This window comes from Heterocephalus glaber, unplaced genomic scaffold (assembly GCF_053883595.1).
Source record: "Heterocephalus glaber isolate CG9 unplaced genomic scaffold, H.glaber_assembly_v1.0 deba00001662, whole genome shotgun sequence".
NCBI lineage: Eukaryota > Metazoa > Chordata > Mammalia > Rodentia > Bathyergidae > Heterocephalus > Heterocephalus glaber.
Window position 1 is genome coordinate 4222951 of NW_028258403.1, and position 16898 is coordinate 4239848.

Here is a 16898-nt window from a genome sequence, read left to right on the forward strand (position 1 = left end):
TCACTGGTCATTCGAGAGATGCTGATGAAAACAACACTGAGATTCTACCTCACCCCAGAAAGAATGGCTGCTATCAAGAAATCAACCAATAACAAATGCTGGTGGGGGTGTGGGGAGAAAGGAACCCTTCTCCTTTGTTGGTGGGAGTGCAGACTGGTGCAACCACTGTGGAAATCAGTATGGAGATACCTCAAAGAACTAGGACTCAAGGTCCCATTTGACCTAGCTATTCCCCTGCTGGGAATCTTCCCAAAAGAATTAAAAGCATCATACCACAGCGATATATGTGCACCCATGTTTATAGCGGCACAGTTTGTAATAGTTAGAGCTTGGAAACAGCCCAAGTGCCCCTCAACTGGAAACTGGATAAAGAAGATGTGGTTTTTTTTAATAAAATGGAGTACTACTCAGCCATAAAGAATAAGAAACTAGAGACATTTATATCTAAATGGATGCATATTGAGGCCAAACTCTTAAGTGAAATAAATAGGACACACATATGTAAATACCGAATAGTTTCTCTAGTGTGAGAAACTGAAAGTATAAATAAGGATTAAAATGATTAAAATGAATAACTGATAATTTGAAATAGGAAAAGGTCCAAAGGTGTAGGGGTGGTGGGAGGGGAAGAGGAAAGGAAAGAAGGGAAAGGAAAAATTATGAGAAAAGAAAAAAAAATGGAAACGAAATCTATGTACATAGGGAAGGGTGGAGGGGGTGAAGGGCGCACAGGTAATGGGGAAAAAAAAAGAACCAAGATACATCATTTACAGGTCCAAGCACTCAATGATAAATGTAAATGTACTGTATACCTAAAATGTACTAATAAAAGAATTTTTTAAAAAAAGAAAGAAAAATGGTGGTAAGCACCATTTTTTAAAAATTTAAAGTTGAAGGGGCAGGGATTTAGCTCAGTGGTGCTGCTGCCTGCCTCACAAGTGCAAGGTCCTGAGTTCAATCCCCGGTACAAAAAAAAAAAAAAGTTTAAAGTTGAGTCCAAGAACCTCATTCTTCTCATACAAATTCGGAGCACCATTTGACTTCAGCAGCATACCCAAGCCAGTCTCTCTGGGAAGTGGCTGAGAAGCTGAATAGGTTCTAAGTAAAGGCAGGGGCCCTCTACTTCCGTTCTCCCTCCCTGGTTTTGTCCTCAGCCAGGCCCCCATTGTTCTCAGCTACAGTGCCTGTGAACTTGGTTCCTCAGGGTCCCCTCCCCAATCTGCTTTGAAGAGACACAAAGTCCTCAAACCATGGCAGAGGGAATCAGGAGCACAAGTAGCTGTGTCCTCACCTAATACCGAGCTGGATACCTGGCTGTTTTATTATAACTGCTGACAGATAGCGCACTACCTGCCTGAGCAGCTACTACTTTGGAGATCATGGTTCTTCAAGAGCAAGTTGGGATTTAATCCCATTCTGCCTCCCAGAATGACGCCTCCAGGACTTGAGGAGGAGGGCTGGCACTTCCACCTCCCACCTTCTGCGTAAGCATTGTCAATCTCTCTTCGGATCCACTCAGTTCTTCTCCTTACCCACAGACTTCGATGTTCTTTCTCCATCCATACCCATGGAAAGACCAAAATCCTAAGACGTAATATCATCACTTTATTCAGGAGAATCAAACACAGGGCCGACACTGACAAACAACTATGCATAAAATTACATAAATCTGCTCACTGCGTATCCAGAAGAGACCCTGTCATCATAAATCAGGAGGGTGTGTGCACAACTGCAGTGTTTTAAGCACATGTCCGACTCTCCCTCGAAGATAAGGGAGCACCAGGTGGAAGTGGCCCTTAAAGCAGGAAGAGAAGGAATCAGCAGCTACACAGAAGCCACGCTTCCTGGCTCTGCCTGTGCTCAGTGGTAGGCCTTGCTGAACTCCTGCAGGGCCCAGCGCTTGTTCTCTGTTGCCTGCTTGAGCTGGGTGTACTCCTTTACCAGCCTGTCAAACTCCTCCCCAAGAACTTCATAGGTGTTCAGGACCTGTCGTGACTTCTGCAAGTCCTGCTCCTGTAGGCGAACATCTGCCTCTAAGCGGTCCCTAAGGACCCAGGCAGAGAAGGTTCAGTGTAAGGATGCTTATATTGCAAAGAGACACAGGGAGCACGTTAAAATGAACAAGGCTAGAGCGTGTGGGGATCCTCACCTAATGAGCCGATGAACTTCCACTTTCTCAGCAGTGTAAGTGTCAGACACAATCTTCAGTTCCTCCATCCTGACAGAGGAAAGAAAGAAATGTCACAGGGATGATCGTTGGCATCAGCAGAGCCAGGCACAGACATGGCACCTGGCCACATTAAGATGGGGGCTAAGGGCCGGGGATTTAGCTCAGTGGTTCTGCTACCTGCTTCAAAAGCAGAAGGACCTGAGTTCGATCCCTGGTACCAAAAAAAAAAAAAAAGATGGGGCTAAGCAGGGATGGAATAAATAAGGTCATCCTCAATCCCTGAACACTGATCTCACGTAAAACACCTATCTCAGAAAGTTGTAAAGGGAAAGATGTCAAGAGATTTTGGGTGATCCAAAGCTGATACTGCTGTGTGACACTTCCTCAATGCCCACAGGTGCTAGGCACAGGAGAGAGGAAGAGACCAGGGAGAGGGACAGAAGTGGTGGGACCCACAGGGACACAGCTCACCGCAGCTTAAGGATCATGGCACTGCATTTGACTTCCAGGTACTGAGCATTGATCCGATCCAGCTCTGACTGAGCCTGCAGCCGGTGCTCCTGAAGTAGCCTCTGCAGCAAGGTAAGGCAGCGGAGAAGCACCTGGGCCCCAAGAAGGAGGAAAAGGCTGTAAGCAAAGCCAGCAGAAAGCAGGCAAATCAGAAACCCTGTTTCCCTAAAGGGGCAGGGTAGAGGTGAGCAGATGCACCTGGGAGTAGGTGGCACTCTTCTTCTCCAGCAACACCAGTTGCTCCTTCTGCTGGATCTGTGCATCCTGGCACTGCTGCTTCTCAGCCACCATGACCTCTGCCAGTTTCCACACCTTTGCAGCCTTCAGGGTTTCACTATCAGCATCTGGGCACAGAGACAGAGGACTGGCAGGAAAGCTCTTTGTGCCCGTCTTACATCTGGCCCTCTAAATTCTGCCTTCTCCCTAGTTCCCTCTGCTGTCCAACTCTCACTGTTAGGGTCTCCTTGCTCTGACCTCTGAGTCTTGCTTTGTCCCTGAACTCATAACAGTAAGGGGAACACACAGAGGTGCAAACTCCCTCTGGCATCTGATCCTCCAGAGGACAGCATCCTTCCCTCTCACTTGGCACCAAGCACCTTGCTGAATGAAAGAAGTGCTTACAAAGTGCTTGTTTTTACTCCACCAGCAAGGAAATAAATCAGCATCTCTGATCCTTCAAATAAATTATTCTCAAAGAGCACTCAGAACCCTGAAACCAGCTGTGAACAGAACAGAGAGCCAGCAAGCACCTGAATTGGGGTCATAGTAGCAAAGCAGAGTGAAACATTTCCTCTTGAGCTGCTCCTCCACTTCCAGCTGGAGCCGCGCTCGCATCCACACAAAATCCTACAGCCAAAGAGACCAAAAGAGAGGTGCAAATAGACTGCTAGAACCTGGAGACCTCACCTTGAATACATGATACAACCGCAATAATAACCAAATAAAATGCATCAAGAGACATCAGGGAGACTCATTGTAAGCCTAGCAAGTTAGCAAAGAGGGGCAGGAAAAAAGAAAAAGTTTTTAAAAGTAAAATGGGCCAGGGATTTAGCTCAGTGGCACCATGCCTACCTCACAAGCGCAAGGTCCTGAGTTCAATGCCCAGTTAAAAAAAAGTAAATAAATAAAAAATAAATAAGTAAAATGACTGTCAAGATCTCATGTTGGTAGGGCCAGAGATTTATTTAGCTCAGTGGTTTTGCCACCTGATCCGCAAACACAAGGACCCGAGTTCGATCCCCGGTACCCCCCCAAAAAAGAAAATCTTCCAGTAAGATCTCATGTTGGTGATAAAATCGGGAGCTACCATAGGAACACTGGAAACACTTTTCCAAAAAGAAGTGTGGGGGTACATATCAATGTGATAGGTTTTTGTTTTTTGTAGTAAGGGGAACTGAACTCAGGGCCTTCACACTTAGCTTAATCTCATATAGACAGACAAATAGAAATCTATCTATCTATCTATATATATATGAATGACTCAGTTCCTTTTAATAAAACAAGGTCTCACTATGTAGCCCAGGCAGGCCAAATTTGTGATCCTCCTGCCCTGCCCTCCTAGAATGCTGGGATTGCAGGAGTGTGCCACTACAACCCAGCTTGGTTTTTATTAGTTTGCTTTTGAGACAGGGCCTCACTATGTAGTCCAGATTAGCCTGGAACTCACTATGTAGCTCAGGCTGACCTCAAACTCAAGATCCTCCTGCCACAGCTCCCAGGTGCTGGGATTACAGGTGTGTGCCATCACACCTGGCTCAAATATATCATCCATTTACATCTATTTATTGACTTGAAAACAAAAGTCTAAAATATGTAACACCAAAACAAAATCTATACAAGGATGGAGACTATTATACCATTTACATCAAACTGTTTATACAATACTGTGTTTCTAGGCCAGGGATTTAGCTCAGTGGTTTTGCTGCCTGCTGTGCAAGTGCAAAGACCCGAGTTCGATCCCTGGTACAAAAACAACAACAACAACAACAAAAAAGAATGAGAAGCTAAAAATAAAAAATAAAAATTTTTTTTAAAAAATACTGTTTCTAGATATAGTACTTCAGCTTTTACTTTTTTCTGTGTAATGTTTTTCTTGAGTTTGACTACCATGAATGTATATAATTTTCACAAAAATGGTAAAGCTTAACAACAAATCATAAAGAAATGGGAGAGATTAAGCAGGTTTGCTTCTTTGTTCCCAGTACGAGCCCACTCTCAACCTCTGAGGGTGGCATGAGCTCCAGAAGGTCCGCCTTCTCCAGCCCTAACAGTGGAGGCATCTCGCTCTCCTGGGTAGGGCCTAAGATCTGTGTCAGTTCAGTCACAAGTAGCCGATGTTCAAGGGTCTCAAGGAACTGAAAGAGAATGAAAAGAAAAAGAGGTAATTATAAAATTTCACCTCTTCCATCCCTGTGAACTGGTTCTCACACATTTTCTTTTTTGTTGTTGTTGCGTTGAGACAGGGTCTTGCTTTGTAGTTTAGGCTGGCCCTGAACTCACTATGTAGTGTAGGCTAGCCTCAATCTCACAGCAATCCTCCTGCCTCTGCCTCCCAAGTGCTGGGATTATAGGCATGCACCACCAAGTCCAGCTTCTCATACATTTTCCTAAAAAAATTTTTTTTTTGCAAAGTCCTCAAACATGTCCTCCTGTCCAGATAACAGCTACAAGTGCCTCTCCTGTCAATTTTTCTATTTCAAACACTTGCCCAATAACAACAGTCTATTTCTTTTTCTTTCTTTCTTTTTTTTTTAGTACCGGGGATCAAACTTAGGACCTTGCGCTTGTGAGGCAGGCAGTGGCACCACTGAGCTAAATCCCCAGCCCAATCCACTTATTTATTTATTATTTTTAAATTTTTTTTGGTACCAGGGATCGAACTTGGGACCTTGCACTTTTGAGGCAGGCAGCAGAACCACTGAGCTAAATCCCCGGGCCCATTTTTTAATAAACCATTACTAAGTCCATCTTTCCCCTATACCACATCATCAGACAAAACCACAGCTGGCCTGGTTATTCCTATAAGTGGTCACTGACACTAACCTCATCTCTTCAGACTCACCTTTTTGTCCTCAAAAGTTAAATTTGTGTCTTGGTTCTTCAGATAGTAGTCTACAAGCAGTTCTTGAATGACTCGCTGCAAAATCTCAAACCTCAACCATGTTGTCTTATGCAGTCGAACTTCCTTCCATGCCTAGAAAACCAAACGCTCTCAGGTGGGAACCTCTCTTAGAAGGCTTTCCCGTCCTCCTGTCTGCCCTTCTGCTGGGGCCCTTACCTCAGCCTGCTCCTTTGCCAGGAAGAAGCTTAAGCCACTCTCATCCACATGCTTTGAGAGACTCAGCAGCAGCTTGCTGAAGTACGGGTTCTGCAGCAGGTCTTCTTCACTCAGGTTACAAGGAGGAAACTGCCTGCTGCACACTAAACAGTATAGGGATGAAAAAGCAAAAAGTATGAACTCTCAGGCTGGGGATTTAGCTCAGTGGTTTCGCTGCCTGCTGCACAAGCACAAGGACACGAGTTTGATCCCTGTTATCAAAAAAAAAAAAAAGTATGGACTCTCACTTTATATAATCGAGCTAACTTAGTAGTTCCAAAAATCCTGAGCTTTTGGTAGGAAAGGTTTCTAAATCTAATGAAATTTTTTTTTGGTACTGGGGATTGAACTCAGGTCCTTGTGCTTGGGAGGCAGGGGGCAGAACCACTGAGCTAAATCCCTGGCCCCTAATGAGATTTTTAACAGCAACACAAACTAAACCAGGTGTAGTGGCCCATACTGGTAATCCCAGCACTCAAAGGCTGAGGCAGGAGGATCATCATGAGTTCAAGGGTAGCCAGAGTTAAATACCAAAACCCTATTTCAAAACAAAACAAAAAAAGTAACACAAACTAAAGGTGATACTCAAAGTAACAAGCATTTATTTTATGTTCAAGGATTTTTTTTTTTGGTACCAGAGATCAAACTCAGGACCTTGTGCTTGCAAGGCAGGAACAGTGTGGCTGAGCTAAATCCCCGGCACAAGGATTTTTATTTTTGGAGGAGTTATTGGTTTTTGTTGAGAGGCGCAGCTGAGATAGGGTCTCACTTTAGTTCAAGCTAGTCTTGAACTTACTACATAGCCCAGGTTGGCCTCGAACTCAGGTAATCCTCCTGTCTCGGCCTCCCAAGTGCTGGGATTACTGGGGTGCACCACCATGCCAGGATTTTGGTTTTTTTGTGACAGGATCATCTATGTAGTCCAGACTAGCCTCAAACTCACAATCCTCCTGCCTCAGTCTCCCAAGTGATTCGATTAGAGGTATGCACCACTTCCCCTGGCTGTAAGTACGTCAACCAAAGGGAAATACTTGAGTATCTAATACAACTAAATTCTTAGAAAAGGGAAATTCGGGGGCTAGAGATGTAGCTCAGTGGTTCATCATGTGTTTGGCATAAACAATGCTGTGGGTTTGATCCTCTGCACTGCCAAAGAAAACCTAAGAAAATGGAAGGTGAGTTGGTAAACATGAGACAGAAGAATAAGGAATCCTTTAGGAGGGATCATCACAGCACCCAAATGCTTCATTCATGCAGAATTACTAGAGTTTTTAAAGAGGGGAAAAAACCACATGTAAAATTCCAACTTTAAATGTAATCTCTAGTTGCATAAGCAAGACTGAGAAGATATACCCTTGGCGTAAGTAAAAACTAACCAAATTCTCATTATTGTAAGCAGAGCTGACTAACCCATGTGGATACAGACTAGCACAAGTATGAGAAAAAGTGCAAGAAATTAGGTTGTCTGGTTATTCCTTCCATACGTTCAAGGGGCTTTCTTTCAATTTCTCCCTGGGTACTCTCTGGGATCTTTTACCTCTACTCACCAAACACTCAAATTTTCATTCTTTGGAGCTTTATACCCAAAGTCTTTTAAGAGTTACAAATAACTCTCCCTCTGAAGGATTCAATATGGAAATAGTCAAAACATAGAAAATACAAGTTCCTGTAGAATTTAAAACAGAAAGGATTTGAGATATCAAAAGTGCTTGAGATACAGAAGGAGCTGAGATTTTGGAGAACAAGATGTGAGAAGATTCAAGCTCAGGAAGGAAACCATCAAGGAAATGGCAAGCCACCTTTTATCTTTATAATATGCTTGCCAGTGCAGCACGGGAGCATCCTGAATTCACACACACAGATATGGAACCAACACTAACAGGAGTTGGTATAATCTGCTTCCCGATAACAGTGTTCAAGAAACTCCACATAGAGGCTGGGGATTTAGCTCAGTGGTTCTGCCGCTTGCCTCCCAAGCACAAGGACCTGAGTTCAATCCCCGGTACCAAAAAAAAAAGAAACTCCACATATTTTAGATTCCCCAGAAACCTGGGTTTCTGCTAGAGAAACCATACTAATGGACATGATAAATCCTTTTACTTAAGAACTCAGATAAGACCTCTCTGATTTGCGGGAGGGGATTACTTGGGATTAAATCCAGGCTTTTGTACTGAGCTACATCCCCAGCCTTTTTTTATTTTGAGTCAGGGTCTCATTAAATCACTAAATTGCCCACCTTGGGCTGCAATCTTCTGGCCTCAGCCTCCCAGAGTGCTGAAATTATAGGTCTGAACTACTACACCCAACCCAGATAAAACCTCACTGGATAAAGTCATCAAACCTTTTGCAAATATCTACCCTTACCTTGCTGAACTATTTCCATCCCTTCTCCAGGTAAGCAGAAATCTCCAGCTGCCATTTGATTTTCTTAGGTTAGGATTCTTATCTGTGTTAAAACAAATGAAAGAAAACAAAAAGATGAATAAATAGCTCCTGCTCTAGATGAAACTGCCCTGGGTTTGAGTTTCTGTTATCCACAAGCTAGGAAGGAACCTCGGGGATGCCTTTTACAGGAGGGGCTAAATCACATAGTCTGGGTCCCCAGCTCTTAGGTTCATGGACAGACTTACCAGTACCAAAATAATTTGCATTCCAAGCATATAAATGTCTCCTTGTTCTGAGCTGTCCAAAAAAGCCTCTTTCTGAAAAGAAAAGTTTCCAATTCAGTAAGGTCTAATCAGGATTCCCTACCAGTATCATTATAAAGCTGAAGTTAAAACTGAGCTACTGTTTGCCAGATATGGGTGATCTGAGGGAAGACAGGGAAAAAAATCCAAGTCTGTTTTTGTCCCCTCCAGTCAAATAACTCAGCTATCAAATTCCACAATAGTTTCTTTGTGCTTTTTTTTGGGTACCAGGGATCGAACTCAGGACCTTGAGCTTGCCAGGCAGGAGCGGTGCCACTGAGCTAAATCCCCAGCCCTCTTTGTGCTTCTTTAACTTGTCTTTCACTTAAGATCTGTTGGTAGCTTTTGTGCTTTTTTTTGTTTTGTTTGGTACCAGGGATCTGCTTTGGAGGCAGACACGGTACCATAGAGCTAAATCCCCAGACCCTATTGGTAGTTTCTGATCATTAATTCTAGAATCATCCTTCAGGTGTGATAAAACATTCCACACTTGAACTAGTTTTCACATAACAGCGTCAATAAGGAGAACCTGGAGGAATGGGGCAGACAAGACTGACAGGTCAATGCCAACGCAGTAGGCCGAAGGTGTAGTTGATGTACTTGAGAGAGATGTGAACTATCGCCAGAACATACAGTATTAGGTAAAGAATGATATCAACACAGGGGGTGGTAAAGATGAGCACAGGTAAAATCTGTCCCTTGACTTTATTTTCCACGTTTCTGCTCTACCCTCTCCTCTCTGTAAGGTATCCAACACCAAAGGGCTGCTGAGCCTCCCAAAGCAGGCCAGACACGAAGGTTATTATGATTTAACACTTCACGTTCACAGAACATTTGGTTTACTCTCTCCTTTTATGAGTAACATCAAAGTGACTATTCATTTGTTTTGTAACATGGTCTAGAGGGGGACGCAGCTGAGAAGGCAGAATGCTAAGACTTAATTTGCAGCTCTGCCGTTGCTTCTGTGTGAAGAGAAATTGCCTTTTTTCCTGCCAAACGTTTTTTCAACCTGCAAAACTGTGATAACGATTCCTGCCTTGCATGAGACATTAAGAATTAATAACACAATCGACTTGCTAACAAAAGCCACTATTTAGTTAAACTCAGTGTTTTAACAACTCTGTTATTATTTTTTAATCTAGGCCTGCAAATAAAAAGTTTTGCAGACAAATTTCGCACACAGAAATAAGGACCAACCCAAATTTCTACAAGTCAGCTGTTCCGACCCTAGAGGACTGCCCACTTGGGTTTTTTTTTATGGGCGCTTTTCTTAACCCTTTTAAAATGTTACGGGCGCGAAAGGTGGCGGCAATCAGGCTGCATTCTCCACCCTCTGCACTCAGACGTGTTAAAACGCTGCTACAGGGACCCAAGCATTTAAATGTTCTGACTCAGGCGTCTTTTAAATTCTTAGAGCTGTCTTCACACGCTGCACTGAACGTTAAATTGATTTTACAGGTATTTTCACAAGATGTGACCCTTACAGGGCCCGAGACGAATCAAAATGTAGAGCGGGCTCTCCGGCGCCGACTTCCTTTCAGTCTGGGCCGCCAAGGATTCCCAAGGGCGAGGGCTGCCTCCTCCGAGGACGGCGGACACCCCGACTGCGGCCGGACCAAGCCTCCTCCCGCGCGCCCCTTGCCACAAACCTGCGCACCCCGGGGAGGCGCCGAGCGGACTGGGCGAGGGGGGGGGCGGGGACAGCAGCGTCGACACCCGCCGGCGTCCCGGCTCCGGAACTTCTCACTCGCGCCCCGCGCAGGGCCAGGGGGAAGCCGAGTCCGGGAGGACCGCGCGGGAAGGCTGGGGCAAGGTCAGGCGCCGAAAGTGCACGAGGTGGCGTGGGAGCGGGGAAGGGGAGGGGCGGGCAGGCCCCGCCCCCCGAGAGCGCGCGGGGCTCTTAACGGCGGGGAAGCGGAGTAGTTTGACCCGCCTGGGACTGGGGTCCTCTCGGGTCCACTGTGGGCCTGCCTGGTTCCTCTCCCCCACCCCACACACCCAGTTAAGGACAAACATTGGGAAATGATAATAATTGCGCATATTTATTGAGGGCCTGCAATGAGTCAGGCACAGTGCCAACAGTTTTGCTTCCGTCATTTAGTTCTTACGGCAGGGAACTCGATTTCATTACCTCCTCTGCCGTCCCCTTTACCTCTCATCCTTCATTCATCTCTTTAGTGCTGGGAATTAAACCCAGGGCATCTGCACTGAGCTACATCCCCAGACCCTTTTGTTTTTAAAATGAGATTTTGCTAAATCACCCCTGGGCTCGAACTTGCACTCCTCCTCTGCCTCCAAGAGCGCTGGGATTACAACATTGTGCCACCACGCCTGACACCTATGTTTTAACCTTAAACCCAATGTGCTCCCTCTGTGCAAAGTTGGTTGGAATCTATTCAGAAGGTGAATTATTTTTTTAAAACAACGTGTTTGGCCAGTTACAGTGGCTCACCTGCAATCCCAGCTGCCTAGTAGGCTGAAATAGGATCATGAGTCCAAGGCAGTCCAGAAAGATGGTGAGATTCCATCTCAAAAATAAAAATGTTTGGTGCTAAGTAAACTGCACCAAGGCTCTCACATCTCTTGGATCAAAGAAGTTGAGAGCGCAGGATGCTGAGGAAGGACTCTCAGGTTGAGGTGAGCTGAAGGATGGAGACTTTACGCTTTTCCTTTAGCACAGGCTGAGAATTCTAGTATACACGAGGGATGGTGTGTCCCAGTGCAGAGATTCTGTATCCTCAGTCAGCTTGTCAGCTGCCACCTTTCATGTTTAACACTAGAGTGCTGTCATTTTCCAGGACTCTTAAAAATCATGTATGCTTCTTCAATTCTGTAGCTCAACATTATTAAATAGCAGGCATAATGTCCCTAACAAACGGCACTTGGAATAAAATAGCGGGCTTGCTCAGAACTGATCAGAAACCTACTGAAATTTCATCTGGAGGGCTGTCAAATTCTCAAATGTGGGATTACAAAGCTTTGGCTAAACAGCTCTGAAGTGCTGGGGATGAGGAGGTAAAGGTGCAGGGGTCTGTCTTTAGGAGGAGGCCGATGGAGAGGGAGAGCAGCGGGAAGCCTTGAACTGGACCAGATCTTCATATGCAGGGATCTGTTCTCTCAGACCAGCCATGTGATCATGGGCTTCAAGTTTCCTTATCTGTCAAAAGGAGGAAATAACATATTTCCAGCTCCAATCTCCTAGGGTTGATGTAATGATCAAATGAGATAATGGCTGGGAAAGTGTGTTGGAAAGACTATAAAGCTGAGGTGTTTTAAATTGACACTTATTAAGAGTCTTGGGCTAGGGCCGGGGATTTAGCTCAGTGGTTTCGCCGCCTGCTGCGCAAGCGCAATGACCCAAGTTTGATCCCCGGTACCAAAAAAAAAAAAAAAAAGAGTCTTGGGCGAGACACAAAGATAAATATGATCTAGTCCCTACCCTGAAGATTTACATAGTCTAGTTAGAAGACACATGCACGTGAAAAACAACTAATACAAGGCAGCAAATAGGTGTCAAAAGAGCAATTTAGATAACAAATTGTAGAGAAACTTGAAGAGGGTACAGAATTTTTTTTCTTCAGGAATAGATAGGAAAGACAGTGAAATAAATCTTATTTTCACTGGGCCTAAAAGGAGAGAGAAAATTAGGATCATTTAGAATGGAGGAAACATCCCGGAAAATGGAGGAAAATGGAGGTGAGGAATATAAGTGGTATTCTAGGTCCAAGAAAGGACCAGCTGGAGAGAGGGGCTTTTATAGGCTTACTAACCTAAGACTAGAAATTAAGCCTACAGACCACCCTGGCAGTTGAAAATGCAGGGAAGTACTGAAAAAAGAATCCTACAATCAGATACCATCTGGAGTTCTTGAGCAGGAAAGAATTGCAAGAGAGGCCCTAGAATGCACCCCCCTTTTTCTTTCTTTGCCTCCTTCCCTGCCAAGCTCCTCCCTCCTTTTTTCAGAATTCTTTTTTTTAAAGGTATCTTGGCATGTGATATTTAAAGTGTACAATTCAGTAAGTTTTGCTATAGCTATACATCAGTGAGCCCATCATCATAATCAAGATAGTGGACATGCACATTGCCCTCTATAAATTTACTTACTTCATTATTTATTTTTTGGTACTGGGAATCGAATTCAGGACCTTCTGCTTGCCAGGCAGGCATTGTGCTGCTGAGCTACATCCCCGGCCTGCCCTCTGTAAATTAATCTTTGCACTCCTTCATAATTCCTCTCCAGTTTCCCCCACCTTTGGTCAGCCATGATCTGCTTCCTGTCGATAGAGATTAGTTTGTGTTTTCTAGAATCTTACATAAATGGAATCAAATAAAAATGTACTCTTTGTCTGGTTTCTTTCACTCAGCATAATTTGAGGTTTATACATGTCCTTACTAGTATCAATAATTCAGTTTTTAAGTTTATATCTTGTTGTTGCTGAGAGGTAATATGAAATCTTTAAAACCATAATTTGTTTGGGTTTGTATTCAAGAAGCACTTCCTGGGTCACCCCCAGGGACCCAGCCCAATAAGTCCGATACAGAGGCACTCACCTTTTGGAAGAATGAATTCCTGCACAGCCCTAAGCGGCTAGTATCTTCAAGAGTTTCAATTGTTCCATGAAATGTTTGGCCCTCAAGGCCAGGCTGTTCATCAGTGCTGTTCATCTCCCTTTCCATGGTGCCCTATGCAAAATACAATCGTTCCCTTAAGTGATGGTTAATGGTGAAGCCAAGAACATGCTCAAGGGACCAGGGATGTAGCTCAGTGGCACCACACCTGCCATGCAAGCGCACGGTCTAGAGTTTGATCCCAGGTACTGAAAACAAAACAAAACAAAACAAGAACATGTTCAAGGGTTCCTGACCTAGACTCCGGCAAAAGTAGAAGGCAGGAATGTAGAAAGATAAATTAGGCATGAGTCCCATCCTTAATCTGATCTCTTGAAGATAATGCTTTTGGTCAAGTCTCTAAAAATATTCATGTGTATGTTTTTAACTTGGTGATAAATGTAAATAGGAGTCTGAGAAAAAGTCTGCTTAACCTTTCAGACTTAGGTACTCCTTTGCTGCATAGTTTAAAATGACAAAGAATGGAAATTTACAAGAATATTGCAGGCACTCTGCCTCCCATACTCTCTAGCCAGGCAACAAAATAGTGCTCCAGAGAGATTCCAGGTGAGTATTTAGTATTCTGTTTATGATACTAAAGGGAGCTTTTAAGTAGAATATGTTCTCAAGCTAAAAAATATGGGCTTAAATAACTAGTTTAAGATGTTAAAATAGCCTTTGGAACTTGGACTCAGATTTAACAGACCAATTGTTTAGAAAAACTTTAAAAATAAACCATAGCACTTTGAAAGTATTTGAATATATTATGATATTATGGACTGAAAAACTAGTTTCAGGGATAAAAAAATTTTACTTGCATCAAGAGGTTTTGAATTCTTTTCAAGGGTGTTCACCGGAAAATGAAGGTATTCAGAATGACAACGATTGATGATTAAGCCAGAAAATTCCCTGTCCATTGTAAGTACATGATTTGAGAAGAAAACAAGAAGATAAAGAAAATATGTAATCAACCTATGGCATCAAATGAAAATTTCAGAACAAATGTTCATAATGTGCCATTTTTGCAATTGCTTAACACTTACCAGGGGCTTTCAAACCCTGCTCCTCACCGCTTGAAGGGTTGCTTCTTTCTTCACAGAAACTTACTATACAAACTGGGATGAGTCTGGTTTACTTTGAGACCCTGTTGAGAACTAGTATACAAACTAGGCTTGGCAGGAAATGTGGGGTCTCAAAAAAGGCTGAGAAATTTGGCTCAAAATGGGACAGATTGAAATAATTTAAACCAAAAGAATATGAAACTAAATTCATTTTGTTTTTGTTTTTTTTTGGTACTGGGGATCGAACTCAGGACCTTGGACTTTCGAGGCAGGCACCAGAACCACTGAGCTAAATCCCCAGCCCACCCTGTTTTTGTTTTTGTACTGGAGATCAACCTCAAGACCTTGCGTTCAAGGCAGGTGCAGTGCCACTGAGCTAAATCCCCAGCCCCTCATTTTGTTTTTTGAGACAAGGCTTCACCATGTAGTTCAGACAGGCCTTGAACTCACTCTGTAGCTCAGGCTGGGTTCAAACTCATGATGATCCTCCTGCCTCAGCCTCTTGAGTGCTGGCATGCACCACCACACCTAGCCTGAAACTGTAAATTGATTCGGGAGAGGAAGACTAGTATATTCCAAAAAGTTGGACATGAATCCCAGCATGTGCAGTTCTTTTTACAACTGAGTGTGCTGCTAGAACTTGGAAGCGTGTACCAGGCTGATAAAAGTATTTCCCTGAATTTTTCAGTGATGGTGACACTGTTGTATACTAAGTTACATATGAAAGAGATTTTCTTCTTTAAAAAATATGTAAGAACCAGTGGGAGAAATAGACCATCCAAAGGGCACTTGGAGTTTCAGGCTTGGGAAGAATTTACATTATGAATTTTGAAATGCTTCCTATGATTAAGGTCTTACAGCAGAAAAAGCAAAACCTTTAGGAAGTTAGCAATTTCGTACACATTCTATACTCTATATACCAGAGAGAAATTTAGCTCAGCTAATTTACAGTACGCAACCATGGTAGCTAAGCAGATTATCACATCTGGGTTTCCCATGACATCCTTTATAAATTAAACAAATAATTCCATGTGATGAATGTGATCCTTATGTATGGCAAATATGTACTAATAAATAAAAATAAAAACCCCAGGCCAGATCAGATCGGATACTAATATTTTTCTTGGGCAGCATTTCAAAATTAATTTATTGATACTTTTATGTATTTATTTTGGGAAACAGTGTCTCCCTATGTACCCCAGGCCAGCCTTGAACTTTCAATCCTCCTGTCTCAGCCTCCTGAGTGCTGGGATTATTGGTCCCTTGAGGTAATTAACAAAGGAAGGGTCTATTGGAGAGCCCATCTCAGAATCATCCAAATCAGGGGTTATTGGGGCCGAGGATTTAGCTCAGTGGTTTCACCACCTGCTGCGCAAGCGCAAGGACCCGAGTTCGATCCCCAGTACCAAAAAAAAAAATAAAAATAAAAAAAATAATAAAACAAAACAAATCAGGGGTTATGGATCCAAAAGTCTACCGAAGCCAGGATGGTATGGTGCATGTGAAGGACAAACTTTAGGGTGTGGGGATTGTGACAAACAGGAGGGAATATACAGCTGAGGGAGCACTCATCATTCAGTTCCAGTGACAGCTGGGGCCCTTGGTTCTGTGGGTACAGAGTGAAGACAGAACCACTGCTACCATAGGCTCAATGGAGGCCCTGGAGTGACAGATCTTCTTCCTGTTCAAAGGACTTTAGAAACCCAGTTTTTCACACAGAAGGTTGACTTTTATATTAAATGTCCTGAATTATAAATGTTGTCAACCAGTTATTTTGTTTGTAGCAGCTTATTATTATTATAGAGGCTAGGGCCGGGGATTTAGCTCAGTGGTTTCGCTGCCTGCTGCGCAAGCGCAAGTACCCGAGTTCGATCCGATCCCCGGTATCAAAAAAAAAAGAAATGTAGGCCAACAAAACAACATAGTCTCACAAATCAAACTGTTAATACCTTGGCGTATATCTTTTTCAGATCTTCTTCTCACAATAATGTAGACGTTTTAAAAAGAAAATGTGATTATCCTACATGTATGGTTTTGGAACCTGCTTCCTGTTAATTATTTTGACCTTTAATTTTGGAGCTAGGGATGCTTTTTTTTCTTTTTTGGGGGGGGGGTACCGGGGATCAAACTCAGGTTCTTGCGCTTGCGCAGCAGGTGGCGAAACCACTGAGCTAAAGCCCCGGCCCTATGTTGGCATTATATTTTATTTTTTGTGTACCGGGGATCGAACTCAGGTCCTTGTGCATACAAGGCAGGCAATGGAACCACTGAGCTAAATCCCCGGCCCCATATGTTAGCATTTTAACAGCAATGGAGAAGTCAGACTAAAGCATCAAAGTCATCCTGAGCCCCACTACATTTTTCAAAGCATTTAAATTGTTTTTGTTTTTTACACAGGGTCTATGTAGCCCAGGCTGGCCTTGAATTCATGCAATCCTCTTGCCTCAGCTCCCGAGTGCTGGGATCACAGGCGTGTACCATCATGTCTGGCTCAAGGCATCTAATTTGTAAAGGGATACTGGATTAACAAAACATTATATGCAAAA

General features: G+C 43.5%; 1 protein-coding gene and 1 long non-coding RNA gene across 4 annotated transcripts; one reads left to right on the forward strand and one right to left on the reverse strand.

Moving 5' to 3' along the window:
* Positions 1–1585: 1585 nt before the first annotated feature.
* Positions 1586–10503, reverse strand: Haus4 (HAUS augmin like complex subunit 4). Of its 3 annotated transcripts, none has more exons than XM_004864191.4 (11): positions 10333–10503; positions 8627–8698; positions 8361–8442; positions 5958–6100; positions 5742–5873; positions 4900–5034; positions 3430–3526; positions 2879–3024; positions 2642–2772; positions 2150–2218; positions 1586–2044 (listed from the first exon to the last, which is right to left on the reverse strand). In XM_004864191.4, exons 3-11 carry the CDS (start codon positions 8413–8415, stop codon positions 1861–1863), a joined length of 1092 nt encoding a protein of 363 aa, XP_004864248.1. In that variant the 5' UTR covers positions 8416–8442; positions 8627–8698; positions 10333–10503; the 3' UTR covers positions 1586–1860. The 3 variants fall into 3 exon arrangements, with proteins under 3 accessions (XP_004864248.1, XP_004864249.1, XP_004864247.1); XM_004864192.4 differs by having other exon boundaries at positions 10341–10406; XM_004864190.4 differs by having other exon boundaries at positions 10168–10378.
* On the forward strand, positions 10425–16891 carry LOC110345652 (uncharacterized). The gene is made up of 3 exons (XR_002389118.2): positions 10425–10496; positions 14137–14209; positions 16750–16891. It is a non-coding gene; the product is annotated as an uncharacterized LOC110345652 (long non-coding RNA).
* The last annotated feature ends 7 nt before the right edge of the window (positions 16892–16898 follow it).

Bases quoted from the DNA above. Each gene is read 5' to 3' on its own strand.
- Haus4 (XM_004864191.4), bottom strand. From the start codon at position 8,415: ATGGCAGCTGGAGATTTCTGCTTACCTGGAGAAGGGATGGAAATAGTT. The intron at 5,874-5,957 runs GTAAGGGCCCCA...TTGGTTTTCTAG, and splicing joins TGGCAAAGGAGCAGGCTGAG to GCATGGAAGGAAGTTCGACT. The intron at 2,219-2,641 runs GTGAGCTGTGTC...TTCCTCTGTCAG, and splicing joins GCCATGATCCTTAAGCTGCG to GATGGAGGAACTGAAGATTG.